The sequence below is a fragment of the Electrophorus electricus genome, chromosome 13 (genome assembly GCF_013358815.1).
Source record: "Electrophorus electricus isolate fEleEle1 chromosome 13, fEleEle1.pri, whole genome shotgun sequence".
Classification (NCBI taxonomy): domain Eukaryota; kingdom Metazoa; phylum Chordata; class Actinopteri; order Gymnotiformes; family Gymnotidae; genus Electrophorus; species Electrophorus electricus.
In genome coordinates, this window is record NC_049547.1 from 21,376,047 (window position 1) to 21,402,335 (window position 26,289).

General features: G+C 45.2%; 1 protein-coding gene across 1 annotated transcript; it reads right to left on the reverse strand.

The window, feature by feature from the left end:
- Positions 1-2,689: 2,689 nt before the first annotated feature.
- On the reverse strand, positions 2,690-25,785 carry rcan3 (regulator of calcineurin 3). The gene is made up of 4 exons (XM_027032566.2): positions 25,448-25,785; positions 11,018-11,191; positions 6,296-6,467; positions 2,690-5,172 (listed from the first exon to the last, which is right to left on the reverse strand). Exons 1-4 carry the CDS (start codon positions 25,532-25,534, stop codon positions 5,018-5,020), a joined length of 588 nt encoding a protein of 195 aa, XP_026888367.1. The 5' UTR covers positions 25,535-25,785; the 3' UTR covers positions 2,690-5,017.
- Positions 25,786-26,289: the final 504 nt, after the last annotated feature.

Genomic DNA, 26,289 nt, shown 5'->3' on the forward strand with positions numbered 1-26,289 from the left:
CTCTCTCTCTCTCTACTCTGTTGCTATGATGTATACTTACACTATTTCTTTCTCTCAGCTTAAAATCACAAGAAAATCACTTCCCCAGTCTAGAGCAACTATGGGCTGGTGTGTGTCTGTGTGTGTGTGTGTGTGTGTGTGTGTGTGTGTCTGTGTGTGTGTGTGTGTGTGTCTGTGTCTGTGTGTGTGTGTGTGTGTGTCTGTGTGTGTGTGTGTGTGTGTGTGTGTGTGTCTGTGTGTGTGTGTGTGTGTGTGTGTGTGTGTGTGTGTGAGAGAGAGAGAGAGAGAGAGAGAGAGAGAGAGAGAGAGAGAAAGAGCATTTTTTTACTAGCATCTAGAGATCTGTAGGAAAGCTTTTTCTCAGAGTTCCAGCCCAGTGTTCACCGGGAGGGACGGAGAGGCAGCTGGAAACCAGCAACCATGTCTGATCAGTGGTGACTGGTGCTCTCTGACCTGGCTGATCACTATCAGCTGGGTGCTGCTTGACCTGATTCTACTAGCCGTGTTCAGACAAGAGCATATTTCAGGGGCCACACCCACACACCCACAGGCCCGCATGCATACACACAGACATGCATGTGTCGAAAGTAACCTGTGCATTCAGACATCAGACGAGTCCGCTGTGGTCTGCCTTCATCTCCTCCTGTGATACAGAATAGTGGGGGAGAGAGAGAGAGAGAGAGAGAGAGAGAGAGAGAGAGAGAGAGAGAGAGAGAGGGAGAGAGGGAGAGGGAGAGAGAGAGAGGGGGGATAGAGAGAGTGAGAGAAAGGGAGAGAGAGAAAGGGAGAGAGAGAGAGAGGGAGAGGGAGAGAGAAAGGGAGAGAGAGAGAGGGAGAGAGAGACAGAGAGAGAGGGAGAGAGAGGGAGAGGGAGAGAGGGAGAGAGAGAGAGAGAGAAAGGGAGAGAGAGAGGGAAAGAGAGAGAGAGAGCAAGAAAGGGAGAGGGAGAGAATACTAAAGATAATAGAGGCTCCTGTCTTTACACACACTGAGTTTGTGTCATACCTGAGTACCTGTATCTGGTGCAAATGTACCTGTACCTGTAGTACCTGTACCTGTACCTGTACCTGGTGCATCTGTACCTGTAATTGTACCTGTACCTGTAGCATCTGTACCTGTACCTGGTATACTTCTACCTGTACCTGGTACATCTGTACCTGTACCTGTAATTGGTGCAGCTGTACTTGTATCTGTACCTGGTGCAACTATACCTGCACTTGTACCTGTGGCACCTGTACCTGTACCTGTAATTGGTGCAATTGCACCTGTACCTGGTACAAATGTACCTGCACTTGTACCTGTACCTGGTGCAACTGTGCCTGTACCTGTACCTGTACCTGTACTTGTACCTGTAATTGGTGCAATCGCACCTGTACCTGTACCTGTACCTGTACAGTAATGAAATGAACACATATGATCTAGCACTGCTCCCCAGAATACACCTGCACCACTGACGTTACCTCAGCTCCAGTCAAACGGAGAATCCCTAAACACCCTATGGCCATGGTTTTGGGAACGCTGAGAGGATGTGGAAGGGGGAATGCCGATGGCAAGGTGACAGGAGACGTTCCACTGAACGTGCAGTGAAAACAAAATGTACTGGAAAATGAGTGCTTGAGATTACAAACGCGTGGCTTTATCACGATAACAGTAGCAGCAAGGGCAGAAGAGAGATGGGGGAGGAGAGAGAGAAGGAGAGAGAGAAGGAGAGAGAGAGAGAAGGAGAGAGAGAGGAGAGAGAAGGAGAGAGAAGGAGAGAGAGAGAAGGAGAGAGAGAAGGAGAGAGAGAGAAGGAGAGAAAAGGAGAGAGAGAGGAGAGAGAGAGAAGGAGAGAGAGAAGGAGAGAGAGCGAGCCACCAAAGAAACAGATGATTAAGTCTTCAAAACAGAACTCAAACTTTTCTCCACACATGCTTGTTCACGCTGGTATGGGGAAGCATCAGATAAAGCTGAAAGCTAATGAGAACGGAGCGCACACACACTCACACACACGCGCGCCCTCACACATGCATGCATGCATGCACACGTACACGCGCACTCACTCACACTCGCACACGCACATGCAGACGCACACATATACGCACGTTTCGCACACACACACAAGCTCTGTCTCTCACACACACAAGGATATGGAGAGATCAGCTTACGCCTGAAACAACCCAGTCATTCTCTTCAAGGCAGAAAGAGCCGTCGATTCAGTGAAGGACTCTCCCTTCCAAGCTTGTGCTGCTTTGTAAAGTTACCTTCCTGTGTGTGTGTGTGTGTGAGTGTGAGTGTGGGTGTATTTTAGAAATAGATCAAAATCAGAAATAATGAATAATGCATTTCTTTTAAGTGCTCCTTAAAACAACTTTTAAGATATAACGCGTAAAAGAAGTACAATCCAACAAGACATTTTTAGGAATTATCATTTTTATATGCATATATGCATATATATATATGTGTGTGTGTGTGTGCGTGTGTGTAACAAATGAGTGTACCTACACAATATAAGCAGGTGGACAGAGCTACAACTCATCAGAGAAACACATATGAGAGGAGAAACACTGATATACAACAGAGAATTATTGCTTTTTGTTTTTTCATTTACTAACTATGGTAACAAGACAATATTTATATCTCAACAGAAACGGCACACCAGTGACAGATCTGACCTTCTAGGCTTTACAGAAAACAAAAAAAAACGAAATAAGAAATTGTTTTAGTTTATTTTTATCACAATACATAGTCCAACATGTTTCCTGTATTGATTAAAGAAACTTTGAAGCCGTAACCACTGAAAAGACGCCCAATTTTCCCCAGCACAATAAACAACCAAAAACAGAAGACTGTTGGTATAACACCATCAGTGTAAGAGGAGCCTTGGACATGTGAACCTGCTTGGTGTTTGGTAAAGCATTAATGCAATCTGATTCTTTCATTCACTTCTCAAACTGTTCATGCTTTCAACAGCAATCAGTCTTCCACCCACCCACCCACACACACCCACCCACACACACTCTCTCCAGCATGAAATAAATCCTTTTCATCTGTTCACAGTACAAGCCCCCACACTGAGATGATCTCCAGGAAAGAGAACAATTGATGCCATGCAATGGAACCAGTACTGTACTGGTGAGAATCACTAATATACTGGTGGTTTTTACCAGACAAACAACAATAACTTTGAAAGGACATGGAGGTTAAAGTTGTAGCACACAGATGTGGCCGTGATGCGAAGCTTCGGTGAGGAGGGTCTCCGAGGAGGCTGGACCACCACTGTTAAGACAGTTCTTAGACATGCACACATTTAGATGGTTGACCTCTGGGGTCATACAGCAGACACGGTACAGCTGCAGCAGGAAATGGTCACTGGGAACCCACAGCACCTGTTTTTTGAAGCACATCACAAATCACAGTTCTGACTTTTTCCATCTGTGGATGTGTGTGGGAATATGTGGGTGTGTGTGGATGTGTGTTATAACCTTTCCAAATTTAAAACTCCAGTATAAATCATTACAAAATCACATGGTCGAAGTTTTAAATTTAAAATCTTAATTTTGGTTGCATTTTTTACTTTTGTGAGTCTTCAATGTGACTGTTGTTGCTGATGTTGTTGCTGGTATAATGAAGAAGGAACATCATATTAGACTTCTCAAGAGGTGAAGCGAGAGAAAGAGTAGAAAACATGCAGACAGGCGCGTGGTCTCACAATTCCACTCACAGTTACGGAGTTCTGGAATTTCACAGCACTGTTAACCAAACAGATTCAGAATGTCATACAAGGCTGCTGAGTGCACATGAAGAATTCTACAACAGAAGAGTGTGCGCAGATAATTCTAGAACACGGAAGAGTGTGAGCAGAGTATTCTAGAACATGGAAGAGTGTGAGCGTAGTAAACTCTCCGCACTCACAAGACCCCACGCAGTCAGGAGATGACTACAAGCACAGAGCAGAGTAACGCCATTAAAAATTAAACAAAGACTTTTCCTTTGTCGTTTGTTTTACCAAATAATCTCTTCTTTCAAACTTTTAAAAGCTACTTGTAAATCAACTTCCCTTCGAGTTGCCCACACTGAAACAGCCACACAGTCTTCAGTAACCCAGCAACCTGTACAGTCTTCAGTAACCCAGCAACCTGTACAGTCTTCAGTAACCCAGCAACCTGTACAGTCTTCAGGATACACACCAATCACGCCAAGTCCCCCATTCCAGTTGGTCAGTAGAAAACACACCTGGCCCTCATTAGCCACTGCAGTAAGCATGCAAAAGATATGTGGTATCAAATACAGGGTTAGAATAGTATTAACAGCCATAACAACAACACACAACTAGCTTAGTAAACAAACATCTCAAAGCTTCTATTTAAGTTTAAAAAAAGGGCGGTGATTCCAAGTGGCCAACCCGTTCATCATGGAGCCACGGCAGCCCGCGCGTCTTTGCGTCGGCACATCCGTGTCTGTCTCTCTGTGTGCCAGCGTGTCACTGACGTGATATCCGCTCCACCACACACCCAGAGCCCACGGCGTTCAAACCCAAACCATCGTCCCATACGCGAGAGGATAACAGTCATGAGGGGAAAAAACGGCAATGTGGAAACCAGTTTTTTAAAAAAACGACAAAAAAAAAAAGGTTTTGATCCCTCATTGAGCAGACAGGGAAAGACAGTAACGAAGTCTAATAATAATTCACTACCTTGACTGTACTAATACAGATAGATACATTACTACAGCACCTAGTGCTACACTACTGAGAATAACTATGCGCTAGCGAGGACATTAAAACGTGTGTGGAAGGGTGGGGTGGGGTGGGACACCACCACCACCTGTCTGGTCTATGAGACAGTGATGCATCTGTGGGTCAGAGCGTCGGGTCCAGACCAGCACAGTCCAGTCTTCCGCCTTGGGATTCTCCCCCATCAGCACCCAGTCTACATGTTTGATTTTTTTAATTAGAGCCAAAATGAAGGGTCATTCCCTCCCCGTGTGAGAAAGAGACAGGTCGAGACAGAGGACGCGTGCGGTGGGAAGGAGGCGTTTAGTTGTAGACTTTCGGGGGACTGTCGGGACGTCGGGTCTGGACGAACTTCATCTTGGGTCGGGCCTCCTCGTCTTCCTCTGTCTCACTCTCGCACACGTGCACGACCACGCTCGGAGTGCAGTCTGTGCCTGCATGAAGTTCGTACTTCTCACCTGGAGAGAGAGAGAGCGAAAGACAGAGACAATAAGAGATAGAGAAAGATTTCCTTATAAGCCAGAACCCAGGTCCCTCAAACCAGCGATGCCTCTAACACTGTACATATCATATGGCTTGTGATGACCATAAATCCATTTATGAAAGAATAATGTGTATTGTTAATGCACCGCATGCTGACTAAAAATGTTCCCGTGCACCAGACAATGGCCTTTGATGTGACTTCCTGGAGGCTGATGAGAATAAACAGATACAGGCTGATGAGAATAAACAGATACAGGCTGATGAGAATAAACAGATACTAGTCTTCACACGCGGCATATTTTGTTGGAGCTCTCTGAGAAAACCAAACCAAAAAAAAAGCAGGAAAGCAACACCACGCAGGCCATGAAATCAAGGTTACTATAGAAACGTGACAGGCTAACTGATAGGTGACGAGATTTCGGCATCTTGCACTTTTCAATTTCACCAGCAGTGGGCGCTCCTGGCGCTGCAATCTTTCAGTAAACTACAGATTTCGCCATCACGCCAGGGCTGTGTGCAAATTATGCACACTTTAGCGTGGACGAATAAGGAACACACCCATTACAATTGGAAAAAAAAAATGGCTTGGCAATGGCGCTATTTTACCAACATGTATAAAGCACGACAATCTGGTGCATATTGTCTCAAGTCCACCGTGGGCGGCCGAAGGCTGCACGGTTGGAGCTGTCTTGGTGCGCAGGGACGAGGTCTGCTGTCCCGTGTGCCATGCACATCTCTACATGCACAGCTTTTTTAGCGTTTCATGGGCGGACATGTTACAAAAAGCCGCTCCAAAGCGCAGCTACAGTAGCGACGTTAACGCGCAGCGTGTCGTCCTCTGCACGTTCAAAAAATAATGCATTCTAGCACGTGCTTCGTTTTTCAGCACAGGAAGGTTCGGCATTTGGCGGCTCGAGAGGGACACGGAGGGACATCGTCACGTCACAGAGCTGATCCGCGCGCCCACGCGGTCAATGTTCGACCTCGCGGCGGAAGGCGCGAGCAGCAGCCAGGTGCCACCGGCCAGCACGCGCGTTCTCACGCAGGGTGTGAGCAGGTCAGCAGACGCCGTGTGCATTTGTTCATGGGTGTTTTTACCTGGACCCAGTTTGGCCACGGCGCAGAGCAGGTCATAGTTGATGATGGGCGTGGCATCCTCACTCTGGCTCCACCCCACAGGCGGGGTAGAGGGCGGAGAGATGAGGAACTGCTTCACGGGTTGGGGCGGGGCCAGGTATGCTTTATCCACGTCCTCACCTGAGTTCTGCACCTGAGAGAGGCAAGCGTCGGAAGACAGGAAGAACCCCACATGAATTCTACTTCCTCTGGCCTGGAGCTTTTCCACACCTTTTTCCACAATTAATTATTTTTATAAAACTGCAAAAACCTGAGATTGGACATAGTAAAATGACACCCTTGCAAGACATATTCGTAGATGTGTTTCTGAGGACACAGATGTTTGTAGCTGTTTCAGAGGACACACCATTCTCTGTGTCCTGGAGAAAGTAAGTTTTCGGATCTGTGTGCACTCAGAAACTGCATGAACACACACACACACACACACACAACATCACCTTGGTGAAGATGTTTTCTGTGTGTGAGTGTGTGTGTCTGTGTGTGTATGTGCATGTGGATGTGAGAGAAAGCGTGAGTGCATATGTGTGTGTGTGTGTGTATGATATCAAGACAGGCAGTGTATGTATATATATATGAAATAGACAGTGTGTGTGTGGGGGGATAGAGAGAGAGTGGGGGGGATAGAGAGAAAGACTGTGGGGATAGAGAGAAAGACTGTGGGGATAGAGAGAAAGACTGTGTGTGGGGATAGAGAGAAAGACTCTGTGGGGGATAGAGAGAAAGACTGTGTGGGGATAGAGAGAAAGACTGTGTGTGGGGGATAGAGAGAAAGAGTGGGGGGATAGAGAGAAAGACTGTGTGGAGATAGAGAGAAAGACTGTGTGTGGGGATAGAGAGAAAGACTGTGTGTGGGGATAGAGAGAAAGACTGTGTGTGGGGATAGAGAGAAAGACTGTGTGGGGTAGAGAGAAAGACTGTGGGGATAGAGAGAAAGACTGTGTGTGGAGATAGAGAGACAGACTGTGTGTGGGGATAGAGAGAAAGACTGTGTGTGGGGATAGAGAGAAAGACTATGTGGGGTAGAGAGAAAAACTGTGTGGGGGATAGAGAGAAAGACTATGTGGGGTAGAAAGAAAAACTGGGGGATAGAGAGAAAGACTGTGTGGGGATAGAGAGAAAGACTGTGTGGGGATAGAGAGAAAGACTGTGTGTGGGGATAGAGAGAAAGACTCTGTGGGGGATAGAGAGAAAGACTGTGTGTGGGGATAGAGAGAAAGACTGTGTGTGGGGATAGAGAAAGACTGTGTGTGGGGATAGAGAGAAAGACTGTGTGTGGGGATAGAGAAAGACTGTGTGTGGGGATAGAGAGAAAGACTGTGTGTGGGGATAGAGAGAAAGACTGTGTGTGGGGATAGAGAAAGACTGTGTGTGGGGATAGAGAGAAAGACTGTGTGTGGGGATAGAGAAAGACTGTGTGTGGGGATAGAGAGAAAGACTGTGTGGGGATAGAGAAAGACTGTGTGTGGGGATAGAGAGAAAGACTGTGTGGGGATAGAGAGAAAGACTGTGTGTGGGGATAGAGAAAGACTGTGTGTGGGGATAGAGAGAAAGACTGTGTGGGGATAGAGAGAAAGACTGTGTGGGGATAGAGAGAAAGACTGTGTGTGGGGATAGAGAAAGACTGTGTGTGGGGATAGAGAGAAAGACTGTGTGTGGGGATAGAGAGAAAGACTGTGTGTGTGTGTGTACATGATAATGTCAGTGAGAATGGTGCGTCTGACTCTATACGGCAGGACATACACGGGAACCATCTGGAGGTAGAGAAGGAACAGACACACACTTTGCCCAACATCTAAACATGGACTGAAGCAAAAGGTAAATCATCACCATCATCATTACCTTTATTTCTGCTGTATTTAAATCACCAGAGCACATAAAACAAAAATCAATAAATAATCACAATAACAGCACAATGATCAATGAACTATAAATAATACACCACTCCAAGAATTTCCCCGTGGGGATCAATAAAGACTGGGTCTGCTTGGCAAATAAAACAGAGTTTACTAAAATGATTTTTAGGTTAATAACTGGTTGTCTCAGTGTCAAGCTCTGTTAAGACCCTTTGTTGGCTGAAGTTTCCTGAGTTAAAATATGAACTTCAGAATGTCAGAATGTGAACTGGGCAAATCTTTACTGAGATTGTATTTTTGTAATTTAATTTTGTAGTTGTTGAGCTCTGTAGGTGTTATATAAACACCTCTGTAGGTTTTATATAAAACAGCTCTGTACATGTTATATAAAATATCTGTAGGTATTACATAAAACAGCTCTGTAGGTGTTATATAAAACAGCTCTGTAGGTGTTATAAAAACATCTCTGTAGATGTTATATAAACACAGCACTGTATATGTTATATAAAACATCTGTAAGTTATATAAAACAGCTCTGTAGGTGTTATATAAAATAGCTCTGTACATGTTAAAGCATCTATGTAAGTGTTATATAAAACAGCTCTGTAAGTGTTATTTAAGACAGCTCTGTAGGTGTTATATAAACAGCTCTGTAGGTGTTATATAAAACATTTCTAAGTGTTATAGAAAACAGCTCTATATGTATTATATAAAACATCTCTGTAGATGTTATATAAAACAGCTCTGTAAGTGTTATTTAAAACAAAAGCTCTGTAGGAGTTATATAAAACATCTCTGTAGGTGTTATATAAACACATCTCCATAGGTGTTGTATAAAGCATCTCTGTAAGTGTTATATAAAGCAGCTCTGTAGGTGTTATATAAAAATATCTGTAGGTGTTATATAAACAGCTCTGTATGTGTTATATAAACACAACTCTGTAGGTGTTATATAAACACATCTCTGTAGGTGTTATATGAAATATCTGTAGGTGTTATATAAACAGCTCTGTATTTGTTATATAAACACAGCTCTGTAGGTGTTGTATAAAACAGCTCTGTACATGTTATATAAAGCAGCTCTGTAGGTGTCATATAAAACATCTATGTGTTATATAAAACATCTCTGTAGGGGTTATATAAACACGTCGCTGTATGTGTTATATAAACACATCTCTGTAGGTGTTATATAAAACATTGCTGTATGTGTTATATAAACAGCTCTGTAGGCATTATATAAAACATCTCTGTAGGTGTTATATAAAACAGCTATGTACATGTAAAAGCAGCTCTCTAAGTGTTATATAAAACATCTCTGTATGTGTTATATAAACACCTCTGTAGGTGTTATATAAACACATCTCTGTAGGTGTTGTATAAAACAGCTTTCTATATGTGTTATATGAAGCAGCTCTGTAGGTGTTATATAAACATCTCTGTAGGTGTTATATAAAACATCTCTGTATGTGATATATAAAGCAGCTCTGTAGGTGTTATATAAAACCTCTCTGTAGGTGTTATATAAAACACAGCTCAGTAGGAGTTATATAAAACATCTCTGTTATATAAACACATCTCTGTAGACATGTTATAAAACAGCTCTATACATTTTATATAAAGCAGCTATGTAGGTGTTATATAAAACATCTCTGTAGGTGTTATATAAAACAGCTCTGTACATGTTATATAAAGCAGCTCTCTAGGTGTTATATAAAACATCTCTATGTGTTATATAAAACAGCTCTGTAGGTGTTATATAAACACCACTGTAGGTGTTTCACAAAACATCTCTGTATGTGTTATGTAAACATCTTTGTAGGTGCTATAGAAACAGCTCTGTAGGTGTTATATAAAACAGCTCTGTACATGTTATATAAAGCAGCTCTCTAGGTGTTATATAAAACATCTCTAAATGTTATATAAAACACAGCTCTGTAGGTGTTATATAAAACATCTCTGTATGTGTTATATAAACAGCTCTGTAGGTGTTATATAAACATATCTCTGTAGGTGTTATATAAAACATCTCTGTATGTGATATATAAAGCAGCTCTGTAGGTTTTATATAAAACAACTCTGTAAGTATTATATAAAATAGCTCTGTAGGTATTATATAAAACATCGCTGTAAGTGTTGTATTAAACATAGCTCTGTGTTATACAAAACATCTCTGTAGGTGTTATATAAAACATCTCTGTATGTGTTATATAAAACAGCTCTTTATGTGTTATATAAACACAGGTCTGTATGTGTTATATAAAACAGCTCTTTATGTGTTATATAAACACAGGTCTGTATGTGTTATATAAAACAGCACTGAAGTTTATATAAAACACAGCTCAGGCCAGAGTTCACTCTGGACATTCAGAGTAGCTCTTGGACAATGGAGAATGGGACTTTAAAAACATTGTGACCTTAAACATGTAACTTCAGACAGTCTGATCTTAAACGTGTCTGGGGATAGGGACTTCAGACAGGCTGATCTTAATCCTGTCTGGGGATAGGCACTTCAGACAGTCTGATTTTAATCCTGTCTGGGGATAGGGACTTCAGACAGTCTGATCTTAAACGTGTCTGGGGATAGGGACTTCAGACAGTCTGATCTTAAACGTGTCTGGGGATAGGGACTTCAGACAGTCTGATCTTAATCCTGTCTGGGGATAGGGACTTCAGACAGTCTGATCTTAAACTCTTGCCTTGCCCATTAACCAGAGTCAAAGATATTTGTGGTTATGATTCTCTACTTGCAAACACTGCAATACAAAACACAAACTATTGAACATTTCTTAAAAATGCACGCATGCGCACATATACACACACACACACACACCTGTGCGAAGTAGAGTTCGAGTTTAGAGCCGTTGAACTCAGACTCGTGCAGATCCACGCGGGCCCGTGCTGCTGCCTCTGGTGTGCTGAAGCTGATCCGAATTCTCCGGAAACTCTTGAACATCTGGAACGTCGTCTGATCATCGTAGATCCGGAACAGTGACTCGAAACGTTCCTACGTGACAGGGCAGGACACAAAACACACACGTTTCAATGTTCCAGTGACCCACATGATCAGCGCACGGGACAGCACACCAAGCAGACAGCTCCGTTCTGACTTCCAAAAGGCCCAGAGCACACAGAATCACACAGAAAGGTGAAATTCACACAGTTGTTACTGTGTATGACTGTATTTGCATAGTTTATGTCCAGTCATAAAGTAGAAGTGTTGCCTTTTCCTCATGGTTGTCCAAACAGCTTTAGCTTGCAGTAATAACCATGAATGTCACTGTTCGTAACTTTGACATCTTAATTTAAGCCGTGTTTTGCTCTTCCAATGTTAGTCCCACATAAGCACATGGACAGGGCAGCAGGGCTCAGCATTTTAGAGGGGGCGGGGCATGAGCCAGAGCATTTTAGAGGGGGTGGGGCATGAGCCAGAGCATTTTAGAGGGGGTGGGGCATGAGCCAGAGCATTTTAGAGGGGGCGGGGCATGAGCCAGAGCATTTTAGAGGGGGCGGGGCATGAGCCAGAGCATTTTAGAGGGGCGGGGCATGAGCCAGAGCATTTTAGAGGGGGTGGGGCATGAGCCAGAGCATTTTAGAGGGGGCGGGGCATGAGCCAGAGCATTTTAGAGGGGCGGGGCATGAGCCAGAGTATTTTAGAGGGGGTGGGGCATGAGCCAGAGCATTTTAGAGGGGGCGGGGCCATTCCTGTTACACAGTATGACTCCTCCTCCAGCTTTGCCCTCAGAGTGGGAACAGGGCTGAATGTAAGCACTGCCAGAGCACTCCACTTTGAGCCCACTACATTCAAAATTAATCAAGTATAGAAAAGAAATTGATTTTTCATTTTTCATTTTTCTATTCACAAACAAATAAACAAACAATGCTCCACAGAGGAGCAGCAACCTCTCTGCTACTAGTAGCAATTTAGGAAACTGAATGCAGTTTATTGATAAAATATCACTGGTCAGCTTTATCCAGTGGTTTCATGGATTTTTTTTAATCAGCATGGTTTCACATAAAAGAGAGTCATTAGAGCATCAGGCTAAGTATTTAAGTAGTCACCATAGTCTCTATAGTCTCTATAGTCTCTATAGTCCCCAATGTCTCTATAGTCTCTATAGTCCCCATATTCTCTATAGTCTCTATAGTCCCCATAGTCTCTATAGTCTCTATAGTCCCCATTGTCTCTATAGTCTCTATAGTCCCCATTGTCTCTATAGTCTCTATAGTCCCCATTGTCTCTATAGTCTCTATAGTCCCCATTGTCTCTATAGTCTCTATAGTCCCCATAGTCACACAGGTGCATGTCACTCTGTCCTGGGTGCTGAACAAGAGGGCCCCCCCCGGAGGCCTGACCCACATTATTGCAGAACTGGTCCTTGGCTGGCTGGCAGCCAGATTTCTCTCTCTTTCTCTCTGTCTGTCCAGATTTCTCTCTCTTTCTCTCTGTCTGTCCAGATTTCTCTTTCTCTCCTGATTTCTCTCTCTCTGTCTGTCCTGATTTCTCTTTCTCTCTGTCTGTCCAGATTTCTCTCTTTCTGTCTCTCCTGATTTCTCTCTTTCTCTGTCTGTCCTGATTTCTCTCTTTCTCTCTCTCTGTCTGTCCTGATTTCTCTCTCTCTCTGTCTGTCCTGATTTCTCTCTCTCTCTCTGTCTGTCCTGATTTCTCTCTCTCTCTCTGTCTGTCCTGATTTCTCTCTCTCTCTCTCTGTCTGTCCTGATTTCTCTCTCTCTCTCTCTCTGTCTGTCCTGATTTCTCTCTCTCTCTCTCTGTCTGTCCTGATTTCTCTCTCTCTCTGTCTGTCCTGATTTCTCTCTCTCTCTGTCTGTCCTGATTTCTCTCTCTCTCTCTCTCTCTCTCTCTCTCTCTGTCTGTCCTGATTTCTCTCTCTCTCTCTCTGTCTGTCCTGATTTCTCTCTCTCTCTGTCTGTCCTGATTTCTCTCTCTCTCTCTCTCTCTCTCTGTCCTGATCTCTCTCTCTCTCTCTCTCTCTCTCTCTGTCCTGATCTCTCTCTCTCTCTGTCTGTCCTGATTTCTCTCTCTCTCTCTGTCTGTCCTGATTTCTCTCTCTCTCTCTCTCTCTGTCTGTCCTGATTTCTCTCTCTCTCTCTCTGTCTGTCCTGATTTCTCTCTCTCTCTCTCTGTCTGTCCTGATTTCTCTCTCTCTCTGTCTGTCCTGATTTCTCTCTCTCTCTCTCTGTCCTGATCTCTCTCTCTCTCTCTGTCTGTCCTGATTTCTCTCTCTCTCTCTCTGTCCTGATCTCTCTCTCTCTCTCTCTCTCTCTCTCTCTCTCTGTCCTGATCTCTCTCTCTCTCTGTCTGTCCTGATTTCTCTCTCTCTCTCTGTCTGTCCTGATTTCTCTCTCTCTCTCTCTCTCTGTCTGTCCTGATTTCTCTCTCTCTCTCTCTGTCTGTCCTGATTTCTCTCTCTCTCTCTCTGTCTGTCCTGATTTCTCTCTCTCTCTGTCTGTCCTGATTTCTCTCTCTCTCTCTCTGTCCTGATCTCTCTCTCTCTCTCTGTCTGTCCTGATTTCTCTCTCTCTCTCTCTGTCCTGATCTCTCTCTCTCTCTCTCTCTCTCTCTCTCAGTTGTGTACTCCCTCTAATGTCTTGTCCTCTCTGCCGCAGTACCATCTGGCTACCTGTATGGAACACACACCCCTTACTGCCTCTGATTCTGGAGTTTGAAAATCTGCACACACACACACACGCACGCACGCACACACACACACACGCACGCACGCACACACACACACACACACACACACACACACACTTGCCAGTGTACCAGTGAGCCGGATCACACATAGTACAACTCCACACACACAACTCCACTGTACTCACTCCTGGAATAGATACATACGTAGTTAGACAGATAGAAAATGCTATAAATAAATGTTAGGTAGACATAGAAAATGCAATTTAATGTGCTCAGTACAAGTAGGAAAATCAAGACATCAAAAATCAGAACTCAGTGTAATATTAGAGGACACTACTAGAAGCTGGAAGACAGCTGCCCAGGTGAACATAAAAGGTAGACGTCCCAACGGACGTTCCGCATAGGCCTGATCCCTCTCGGCCAGATCACCAGTAAGATTCCGGAGCAGAACCATGTCTGCCACCTCCTGTATGTGGAGGATATCAATCTATATCTGGCTGTCACCGTGGTGACAGGAGACTTGGGCCCGTGAGCTGTAAAATGGAAGAGTGGTTGGAACAGATCCCAGGAATGACATCGTCGATCCCAGTCCAGTAGAACGACAGTATTTATAGCACTTTTGTTTTATTCTATAAACTAATGGTAACATTTGCCCCAACTTCCAAATAAACATATAGTCATTTAGAGCATTTAATTGTAGAAAATGACAAATAGTCGATATTTTTTTAAATATACAGTTTTGAGACCTCAAATAAAGCAGTGAAAATGAGTTGATGTTGATTTCTTAACAACATGAAACCAATGTTTAAAGAAGAGTTCAGAGATTAATATGTGGTGGAACAATCCAGATTTTCAATCACAGCGTAAATGCGTCTTTGCCCGTTTTTCACATGGCTCGTTTGGTTCGCGTGTTCCAAATGAGTGTTCTGACCAATCCCGGTGTGCCAGATGAGTAATCTGACCAATAGCAGATCTTTCAGATGAGTAATCTGACCAATCTCAGGTGTTCCAGATGAGTAATATGACCAATATCAGATGTTTCAGATGAGTAATCTGACCAATCTCAGGTGTTCCAGATGAGTAATATGACCAATCTCAGGTGTTCCAGATGAGTAATCCGACCAATATCAGATGTTTCAGATGAGTAATCTGACCAATCTCAGGTGTTCCAGATGAGTAATATGACCAATCTCAGGTGTTCCAGATGAGTAATCCGACCAATATCAGATGTTTCAGATGAGTAATATGACCAATATCAGATGTTTCAGATGAGTAATCCGACCAATATCAGATGTTTCAGATGAGTAATCCGACCAATATCAGATGTTTCAGATGAGTAATATGACCAATATCAGATGTTTCAGATGAGTAATCTGACCAATCTCAGGTGTTCCAGATGAGTAATATGACCAATATCAGATGTTTCAGATGAGTAATCCGACCAATATCAGATGTTTCAGATGAGTAATCCGACCAATGTTGGGTGTTCCATATTAGTGTTCTGTGGTTGTTTTGCTGAATCACAGTATATACCTGATCTAAGAAGATAAATCATTTTGGTCAAAATAATCTCAGAGGTTCACCAACATGTTTTAATATTCTATTCTATAAAATTATATTTTGTTAATATCATGCTGGGGTGTTGTTTCCACAGTTCTTGATTGGTCCTTGATTGGTTGATAACACAGGCAGCCTGAGATGTTGTAAGGAGGTTTCATACTGTGATGCACTGCTGCACAGACTACACAACCCAGAATTACCCTACCGCAAAACCCCCTCATCACAACACTGCACAGTGATGCACTCAGTGCTCAGAGCAGCTCAGCAAGGTTTTCAGGATTTAATAACAAGACTCCACCCTCCCAAATTACATGTAGAATTACAGCACTCCAGATATTTTCAAGAATTTTAACATTTTTTCAAACTTTCCATCAGACGTTCTATTACGTTTTCTTGTTCTTTGTGAAGGTCTTTTTGAACTCCAACATGAAAAGGGAAAGAAAATGTAAGAACTCGCAGAGACTTTATTAGCTAATATTATAAGAATTTTGTCTATATTACTTTGACAAACTAATAGCCAAACCTTTCCCAAAACCTTTCCCTAAATTCCCTATATTTCCAGATTTTCCAGGCCTGCTTATCTACGCTGTACGCAGCCTTTGTGCATGTTGATTCTCCTGGACCTATCAGGTTTGCTTTTGTTTACACATTCTGACCAGCCAAAGGAGTCACACCGAACTCTAAGCACTTGTCACTTGTCTTAGAGCTGCCGCATCCAACAACGGCAGATGCCTACGACACCCTCCGCACACTTCATTCGTCCGGGTTAACCAGGCGAGAGCACGGAGCCAGGGAATCAGAGAAAGCGTGTGAAGCAGAAAACAGAAGGAGAGAAGGAAACATGGGCATAAAGGGGTGTCTTTTCAGGCCGGGATACTGAAATGAATGGTGGTGCAGTTGTAACAGGAGAGGACATGCCACTAATTCCCTGATGACTAATTCACGGCACAGTGTTTGTAGGAGGGAGGTGTACCCTTACAGGCCGCGCTCACATGCCACCGTGCACGAACCGCACATGCCTGTTCACTAGACTGCAAATGTGAGGCATGTGTGTGTGAGACACAGAAAGAAACTACGTGGCTGAGTGATTTGTGACAAGGGGGAGCCATTTCATGAGAGTGTTTTCATTATACGAGTGTTTGCATGGATTTTATGTATTTGCTGCCATTTTTTAACTTTTTTTTCACTGACGATATAGAAGTGGATTAATTCCAGTGGCAATTTACATGTACAACATATATGAGTGACAGCAAATAAACTAAAAGAAACATTAAAAATGTTTCTTGAGAGTCTGAAGTTCCAGTTCCAGCTGCTGTGGGGTTGCAGCAGTTCGGAAAACCAGCCTGTAGTCCATCAGCTGATGAAAGCAGATTAGTGACATCACTCTGTTTATGCCTACATGGCTACATGACATCATTTTGTGTACGTCTGCATGTGATATCATAAGGTCGTGTGCCTCTGGTAAACGTCTGTGCGTAAGTAATGTCTGAAGGCTGGTGTCTGGTCTGGGACAGCCAGACGTCTTGGAGGGCTGGGTGTACCACCTGCAGTGGGATGTCTGTGCAGTCGGAAAGTGCGAGAGATGGGTTGAATTTCAACCAAAGGACAAGACCAGAGAAAGACGAGACATGACAGAGAGACAGGCTCGCCAATACATCAGCACTAAAGACATGACATGTCTACACAGTGGATTTAGTGTAGAACTGTGTAGAATTAGTGGGGGTCTGAGTGGAGATGTGTGGTCATTTCTCCCTGTAGCAGTTCCATTGTCTTTTACACTGTAATGAATATCGGTATGGATGAAGAAGTTAATCCTAATGTGTCCCTCTTACTGGGAATCGTCTGACTTGGAGTTCCCTGTTCTGTGTCCAGTGATGCGCTGGGTTACACAGCGTCCAGTGATGCGCTGGGTTACACAGCGTCCAATGATGCGCTGGGTTACACAGTGTCCAGTGATGGGCTGGGTTACACAGTGTCCAGTGATGGGCTGGGTTACACAGTGTCCAGTGATGGGCTGGGTTACACAGCGTCCAGTGATGCGCTGGGTTACACAGCGTCCAGTGATGCGCTGGGTTACACAGCGTCCAGTGATGGGCTGGGTTACACAGCGTCCAGTGATGGGCTGGGTTACACAGCGTCCAGTGATGCGCTGGGTTACACAGTGTCCAGTGATGGGCTGGGTTACACAGCGTCCAGTGATGGGCTGGGTTACACAGCGTCCAGTGATGCGCTGGGTTACACAGCGTCCAGTGATGCGCTGGGTTACACAGCGTCCAGTGATGCGCTGGGTTAGACAGCGTCCAGTGATGGGCTGGGTTACACAGCGTCCAGTGATGGGCTGGGTTACACAGCGTCCAGTGATGCGCTGGGTTACACAGCGTCCAGTGATGGGCTGGGTTACACAGCGTCCAGTGATGCGCTGGGTTACACAGCGTCCAGTGATGGGCTGGGTTACACAGCGTCCAGTGATGCGCTGGGTTACACAGCGTCCAGTGATGCGCTGGGTTACACAGCGTCCAGTGATGCGCTGGGTTACACAGCGTCCAGTGATGGGCTGGGTTACACAGCGTCCAGTGATGCGCTGGGTTACACAGCGTCCAGTGATGCGCTGGGTTACACAGCGTCCAGTGATGCGCTGGGTTACACAGCGTCCAGTGATGGGCTGGGTTACACAGCGTCCAGTGATGCGCTGGGTTACACAGCGTCCAGTGATGCGCTGGGTTACACAGTGTCCAGTGATGGGCTGGGTTACACAGTGTCCAGTGATGGGCTGGGTTACACAGCGTCCAGTGATGCGCTGGGTTACACAGCGTCCAGTGATGCGCTGGGTTACACAGCGTCCAATGATGCACTTTCTTCACGAACCTATTTTATGTATTTATAGGTAGTGTAAATGTGAATTTAAAAAGGTCGGCATTAATCAGGTTGGACTTACTGTATGTAACTCTACCTATCCTTGTCGCATCTTTAATTGCTATGGGGGGGGCCTGATAAACTGGTAATGAGACACAATTATGTAACCATTTTGGCCTTAGAATAGAACTGGCTTTAATTAAAACAAATAATATGTTAAATGGGACAGACATTTTTTGAATTAAAAAGGAGACATCAGATGGCAACAGGACCAGCGATGGAAGAATCTGTAATACTGATCTGCTCCCTTCAACTCAAATGCAAGAGTACATATGAGCTGCTGGGCTGATACACAGGCTGCTAAGAAACACCAGAGGACTGAGTCTTGATCTCCATGGTGATAAAACACTAGAGGAGTGAGGTTTTGATCTCCGTGGTAATAAAACACCAGATAAAGGTAGTCTTGATCTCCATGGTGATAAAACACGAGATAAGGGTAGTCTTGATCTCCATGGTGATAAAACACGAGATAAGGGTAGTCTTGATCTCCATGGAGATAAAACACTAGAAGAGGGAAGTCTTGATCTCCATGGTGATAAAACACAAGTGAGGGGAAGTCTTGATCTCCATGGTGATAAAACACAAGCGTGGGGGAAGTCTTGATCTCCATGATGATAAAACACCAAAGATGGGAGACCTTGATTTAACAGTGATCATAAACACCAGATGAGGGAAGTCATGATAAAACACCAGAGGAGGGAAGTCTTTCAACGGTGAATCAGCACTGCCGATTGTGGAAAACAGTCTTCTCAATTTTGCAGTGGATATGTATACCAGAGTCCAGACTTCATTTCTGAACTCATAAAAACCGAGATGTCAAGCCCACAATATAGGTTGTGTTTGGAGTCGGTCAGGGTGACGTCTGCCTGTCAGGGTGACGTCTGCCTGTCAGGGTGACGTCTGCCTGCCAGGCTGTAATGGCTGCAGTAGGCGAACACATAAGACATGCAAGGCCATCTGGAAAACGCAGCAACTGGTTTACTGTAGATATCTCTCCAGCCTGAGGAGACAAGGGAAGTTCTGACAAAGCAATAAAACAGCTTGTTCTGAGAGCCCCCTCACACCCAATCTGGACACAAAGTTCACGCACTGGTCCGCTATCTTAAACATTAGTTTAATGTTTTGAAAGGTCCTATTCAAAGTGGGTTTGTTTAGATATCGGACGGGTTGTACAGTGACCTTTAGCCAGTTAGAAGGGGCCTTTGTTTGACCTTTGTTTGACCTTTGGTTGTTTTTGGTCAGGCCTTTGTTGGGTTCCTGGCAGAAGCAGGAAATGGCAGGAATGTAAAACCCACCACAATGTGATAAAAGCACCACAAAGTCTGAATCTTATCATAATATCACAGGAGGAGTAAAGTCAAGTGACTGTGTGTGTGTGTGTGTGTGTTTGGTAGTGTGTAAGAGACTTGCCCTTAAGTTAACTGCAGACCTTAGATGCATATAACATTGTTACTGAAATCCTCTATCAGGAGCTGTACAGCTACATTATAGCCACTACAAAACTCTTTAGCTAGACTGATCTGACCAATCAGATCTTCTGAATCACAGTCTACTGTGGCGTCTACGCCAGCACACCAAACTCAGCTTCCAACTGTAGCCTAGCTACACGTCGCTGAAGCCAAGCCTACATGTTGGAGTAATCCGTCCTGTGCTATCGCTGCTGGGCTGATCAATACAAGTAGCCACATGCTATCAACAGTGGTAGACTGAAATCAGCCTGAGGGAATGTTCCAGAACAGATGTTTGTCATGAGATTACGCGGGTCAAGCCCTGCGGACACCCAGTTCACGTTGCTCAGGTCCAGGGAAGCATTAACCAAAGATTTGCTTCCATGGCTCTATGTAGATAACCTCAATGGGAGTCTGGCTGTGTACACTACAAAAGCCTGATCTCCTGGAGTTCTCCTGGTTCTTGTTCTGATAACAGCCTCCATCAGTTCTGCTTCTGAGGTTAAGTGCATGAGAACACTGGAACCCCATTCAGAGTTTCTACTCCTGTGGTTATTTACATTCTAACAGTACAGTCTTGGTCATCTTATGTGAACAGGTGTCCTGTTTATATCTTGTACATTTAAGATAGAGAATTTAAGATATACAAGTGTGAACTTTAGGCTCGTGTATGTTAGTTTATCAAAAACAAAACTGAACCAGTTCAGATTTTTCGGATGAAAAAGTAAAATTCCACTGGTGGTGAATTCCACTGTGGCGGTGTTGAATTATACTCCGGTGGTGTTGAATTCCATTGCAGTGGTGGTGAATTCCACTGCAGTCGTGTTGAATTCCACTGTGGATGTGTTGAATTCCACTGCGACGGTGTTGAATTCTACTCTAGTGGTGTTGAATTCCACTCCAGTAGGGTTGAATTCCACTGTGGCAATGTAGAGTTCTACTCCGGTGGTGTTGAATTCCACTGTAGTGGTGCTGAATTCCACTGTGACGGTGCTGAATTCCACTGCAGTGGTGTTGACTGTTTTTTCAGGGATATGTGGGTGAATTAACTGATCACATTTCATACTAATGATGTTCATACTGATGTTAATGTGGGAACATAAACAAGGTCCTGTTCCTTGACACCCAGGATGACTTATATTTCAACAACTTTAAGACATCATCTAAAAGTTCAAAGTTCATTTGAACCCTGTGATACACAGTGTCAACATGAGAGGATATATCGAAAAATGACTGAGTTTATAATACAGACATTATATCACCAAAACTATGTGGACACCTGTATCACACCTGTATGAGTTTGATGCACATCCCAGTTCAAAACTATGGGTATGAATGTGAAGTTCACCTCCTCTGGTGGGATGGCATTTTAGAAGAGTTTGGAAAGTGTCTGTTGGAATTTATGTCCAGGAGATAAACGGAGTCGAGTTCAGGGGTCCGTGCAGGCCACCATGGTTTCTTCACCCCAAAGTCCTTAACCCATGGTCATGTTGGAACAGGGAAGGGATGTCCAGAAACTGTTGGGAAGTGTCTGGAAAGCTGGATACATATGTTTGTCTGAAATGTCTTTGAATCCCACAGCATTAATGACAACATTACCCTTCACTGGGATGAACGGAAAACCATCCTCTACTCCTCCACCAACCTGTACGTTCAAATCCAGATTCCCAGATTCCACACCCAGAGTGTCAGATAGTAAAGAGCGATTCATCACTCCACATGACACATATTCACCACTCCAGGGTTCAGGGGCAGCGTGGTTTATGCCGCTCCAGCTGATGACCGGCATTGCACAGTGATCTTGAGCCGATGTTGCTTCCAGAGGCGGTTTTGCAGCTCCGCAGCAAGTAATGCGGAGAGGACAGGAGACATGTTGGATCGCTTTGTGGCAGAGCTGTTGCCTCTTCAGTTTCACAATAATGCCGTTTACAGCTGACTGTGGCAGAAATGTCACAAACTGACTTGCAGCAAAGGTGGCATGACGTGACAGCAGCGCGCAGAAAACTCTTACGAGCGACCCGCTCTACTGACAGGGTTTGTCTGTCTGTGGAAAATGCAGAGCGTTAACTCCATACAAGGCTGCGTTTGACTTTATAATACTGCGTTATAGCACAATCTCAAATATAACGTCTATGATAATACTGCATTACAGTACAATCTCAGATGTAACATCTGTTGTAATACTGCTTTATAGCACAATCTCTGAAGTAACATCTATGGTAATATTGGTGCTCCAAAAGAAATGACTAGCTAATGAAGCATCATAAACTGAAGAAACCATCAAGAGGCTTTACATCGAGAGGCTTCGTGTAGTGTCATCTCTGCATGTCACATGACTCCTGCTGCTCAGTTTGACTTACGACTGACTTAATCCTTTCCTTCATCATGCCTGTCACTCATCTGTGACTCTGAATATTAATCCAGATATTGGTTCATAGAGAGAGAGAGAGAGAGAAGGATGCTGGGCCTACAATACCTGAACATGCACATGTATGTGTGTGTGTGTGTGTGTGTGTGTGTGTGTGTGTGTGTGTAACTGAGTGGCTGGTGCAGAGTCTGCTACTCTCCGGTGTTCTGAGAAAAACCTGATCCAGGTTCAGCATACTGCACCCCCACTCTGCTAATCAAATAAAGAGCCTCCACAGTTGAGGTGATAAGGTACTTCCTGTGTAGGGACATCATATGCACACACGGCTCACTTTACACTTCCAGCATCTTTAGCACAGATTATAGCTGTGACATCTAGTGTAGTACAGCTGTGTCATCTAGTGTAGTACAGCTGTGTCATCTAGTGTAGTACAGCTGTGACATCTAGTGTAGTACAGCTGTCATCTAGTGTAGTACAGCTGTCATCTAGTGTAGTACAGCTGTGACATCTAGTGTAGTACAGCTGTGTCATCTAGTGTAATACAGCTGTGACATCTAGTGTAGTACAGCTGTGACATCTAGTGTAGTACAGCTGTGACATCTAGTGTAGTACAGCTGTGTCATCTAGTGTAATACAGCTGTGACATCTAGTGTAGTACAGCTGTGACATCTAGTGTAGTACAGCTGTGTCAGCTAGTGTAGTACAGCTGTGACATCTAGTGTAGTACAGCTGTGACATCTAGTGTAGTACAGCCGTGTCATCTAGTGTAGTACAGCTGTGACATCTAGCACCTTTATCCCCCAAAGTAGTGCACTAGTTTGCATCTTTATTCCTCTAAATAGTGCCTTAGGTAGTGCACTAGTTTGTTTTGCCTGACAGTTACAATAGTGCAGCACTGTAGCTTGGCCAGGGAGTGTGAGTGTGAGTGTGTGTGTGTATGTGTGTGTGTGTGTGTGTGTGTGTGTGTGTGTGTGTGTGAGTGAGAGAGAGAGAGGAAGGAGAGACAAAGACAGAGAGACAAAGAGTGAGACAGAGAGAGAGACAGAGAGAGAGACGAGTGAGAGGGTAGGAAAGCATGCTTGAATGACAGAGAGAGAGACCAGAGAGAGACGAGTGAGTGGGTAGGAAAGCATGCTTGAATGACAGAGAGAGAGACCAGAGAGAGACGAGTGAGAGGGTAGGATGATTGAATGCACAGATGACAGAAGCAGAAGAGCCAGGAAGAAAAGGAAGAATGACCCTGAAGCAGTGAGAAGAAGAGAAAAGCAGGTATGTGTCAGTGCACTGAGCCCCACTACTACACACTACCACACACACAAACACTACCACACACTACCACACACACTCACACACACACAAACACTACCACACTCACCCACTACCACACACTCACACACACACTACCACACACACACACACTCACAAACACGCACACACACGCGCGCGCACACACACTCACACACAGACACACACACACAGACACACACACACACTCACACACACACACACATCCACATCCACACACACACACACACTCACACACACATGCACAGACACACACACGCACGCACACATCCACACGTACACATAGTCACATACACACGCACACACACACATCAGTCAACCACAGGCAGATTAGTAATCTCCTGAATCCGCAAAGCAGCAGAAACAATAGTCATTCTCTCTCAACTGTGCACACATACACACACACACTCACACACACACACTCACACAGACACACACACACGCACAAATACACACACTCACACACACACGCACACACGCACACGCACACGTAGTGCAAACAAAAACATCTTTATCCACCACTCAGGTACTCTTCCCTCATTCTCTCATTCTCTCATCTTTCTCTTTAAACTTTGTTCTTTCTATGTCTTTCTCTCCTCCACACCTCTGCCACTGTTGGAATCCCAGCAGAGACCAGGTGAAGGCTGGACTAAGCGGAGCTCGGCCACAGTCTGCAGAAGTGCTGGGAGAGACCTGTCTCTCGTCCTGACAGCCTGTCTATCTGTCCTTCTTGGCTAGTCCCTGACCAATCACTAAAAGGAACAAAAACAAAAATAATGACCGTCCAGGTAGCAACGGCACAAACAAGGTTTAACAGCACACGGGGGAGCTGCCGTGGGCTCCCGGTGTGATTACGGATAATAGTCACGTCTGTCAGGGGTGCAGAGCCAGATGGGTGCAGCGTTGCTCAGCCTTGTGGAAACACCTGCCTCCCCTCCTGAGTGAGGGTGTGTCTCGCGGTTGCACCTCACCTCGACACCAGTGAAGCTAGGGTTGATCTTTGACACTTCCAGTGTTGACCTTTCACACTTTTAGGGTTCAACGCGACACTAGGGATCTGGATGTGGATGACAGCAGGGTGTGTGTGTGTTCTGGGTCTGCTGCTGAAAACACACTCGGTGTGATGTTACAGCAGAAGGGCTCTTTGGCGCAGTCAGAACCAGTACCTGGCAGTGCTCTGCCCTGAAACACTGCAAACCCTGACCTGAAAAGGTGTGTGTGTGTGTGTGTGTGTGTGTGAGAGAGAGAGAGAGAGAGAGAGAGAGAGAGAGAGAGAGAGAGAGAGAGAGAGAGAGAGAGAGAGAGAGAATATGTGTGTTTGATAGAGAAAGGGGTTGAGAGGTTCTTTGTGTTTGTGTATGAGGAGATTGACTCACATATACAAACACTGAGCAGTTCGGGTTAAGTACAAATACAGCCCTGTAGCTCCCAGTGACAGAACGTACCCGCTTGTCTCCACCCTGCCGTAGTGGAACGAAACCTACCGGGCAAGATGACGGGTACCCCACCTGCGTGCCATGATAGAACCACCGACACCGTTCTGCAGAGCGTCTGTCTCTCCCTAGCCCGGACACCTACAGCGTAAAACTTGAATGGGGCGTTGGGAGGTGATTCGCCGATGCGGTTAAACGGGCCTCCGCTTGCTGCTATAAAAATGAGCGGACGGAACCGTGTGGCGCATTGTGCCACAATCCCGGCGTTGGCGAGCTTTTTAGAACGGACCGAATCCGTCCTGCACCGGACCCGAGCGCGTGCGTCAGACACTTTAGTGCACTGACGCCATCCGTGCGCATGCAGTCGAATGTTAATGTAGAACTGCGGCTTCATTGAGGGAAAAAAAAAAAAAAAAAACCCGCGCAGGGGAGAAATGATTCAGGCTGCGTGAAGCTCGAGCGCAGAGCCGCGCTCTCCTCGCGCTGCACAAACGCGCAGGCAAAAAGAGGAAGATGCTAAATGAACCCGACAGGAGTGAGCGTGCAGTCTGGGGGCTTTTAAAGAAACAGCCAGTACCTGCATTTTGTCGGACGCGAACACCTCCGTGTCCACATCGCAGGCGATGAGCGTCACCATTTCCAGTTTCATGTTTATCGATGGCATTCCCCTTTAGCGCGGATGAGAAAAAGATGAAGCAGCGAATTATTTCACGACCACTTCGCGCTCTCGCCGTGCTCCTCTGTGGAGTCAAGCCACGCAGGTGCGCCGGTAAACGCCGCCAGTCCGTCGCGCGCGTTTGTAGCCTGGGTGCAGTGGGTTCACCTGAGGCGCGCGGTGCTGCTCCCTGACCGTTATCTGACTCAAACTCTCCGACTGCTGCTCGGTGTGTCTCGGGAGCCTCTCTTAAACGCAGAGAGGCGGTCGGGTCCTTCCGAGCGCACCAACCAGCGCGCGCTGCCGCCGTATTGACGTCAGCAGCTCCTTCATTTGCTTTTCTGCTGCGACGCGGTTGGACCTCGGCGCACGCGACGGCCGCCCGTAGCCAAGCGTGCAGCGCGCGCGCCGCATAACGGAAAGTGCCGTCATGATGGTGATTGTCTGTTGCATTTGGCTGACTAACAGACAAGCACCCTCGTGCGGTTTCTTTAAAAACAAATCTGGCAAATCAGACTTCGCTTAGGGTTCTGTGCAAAAGCGAAATCGCAGGGTTTTTTTTTTTTTTTTTTGCTAAAGCCAGTTATGCTCGACTGCTGTTTAAGAGAACACCAGAGCTGTGCATCTTTAGAAATGTTGTAAGATGAGTCCGCGAGCATAAAGCACGCCCTGCACAGAGACACGGAGAGACCCGGCTTATCAGAGCAATGGTACTGGGCCTCGCGGAGGTACTGGGCCACTTCAGTTACGACGAAGGAGATTTA

Coding starts and splice junctions, on each gene's coding strand:
- rcan3 (XM_027032566.2), bottom strand. CDS start 25,534: ATGCCATCGATAAACATGAAACTGGAAATGGTGACGCTCATCGCCTGC. Junction 11,192..25,447: donor TCGCGTCCGACAAAATGCAG/GTACTGGCTGTT, acceptor CCTGTCACGTAG/GAACGTTTCGAGTCACTGTT. Junction 6,468..11,017: donor TCGAACTCTACTTCGCACAG/GTGTGTGTGTGT, acceptor TGCCTCTCTCAG/GTGCAGAACTCAGGTGAGGA.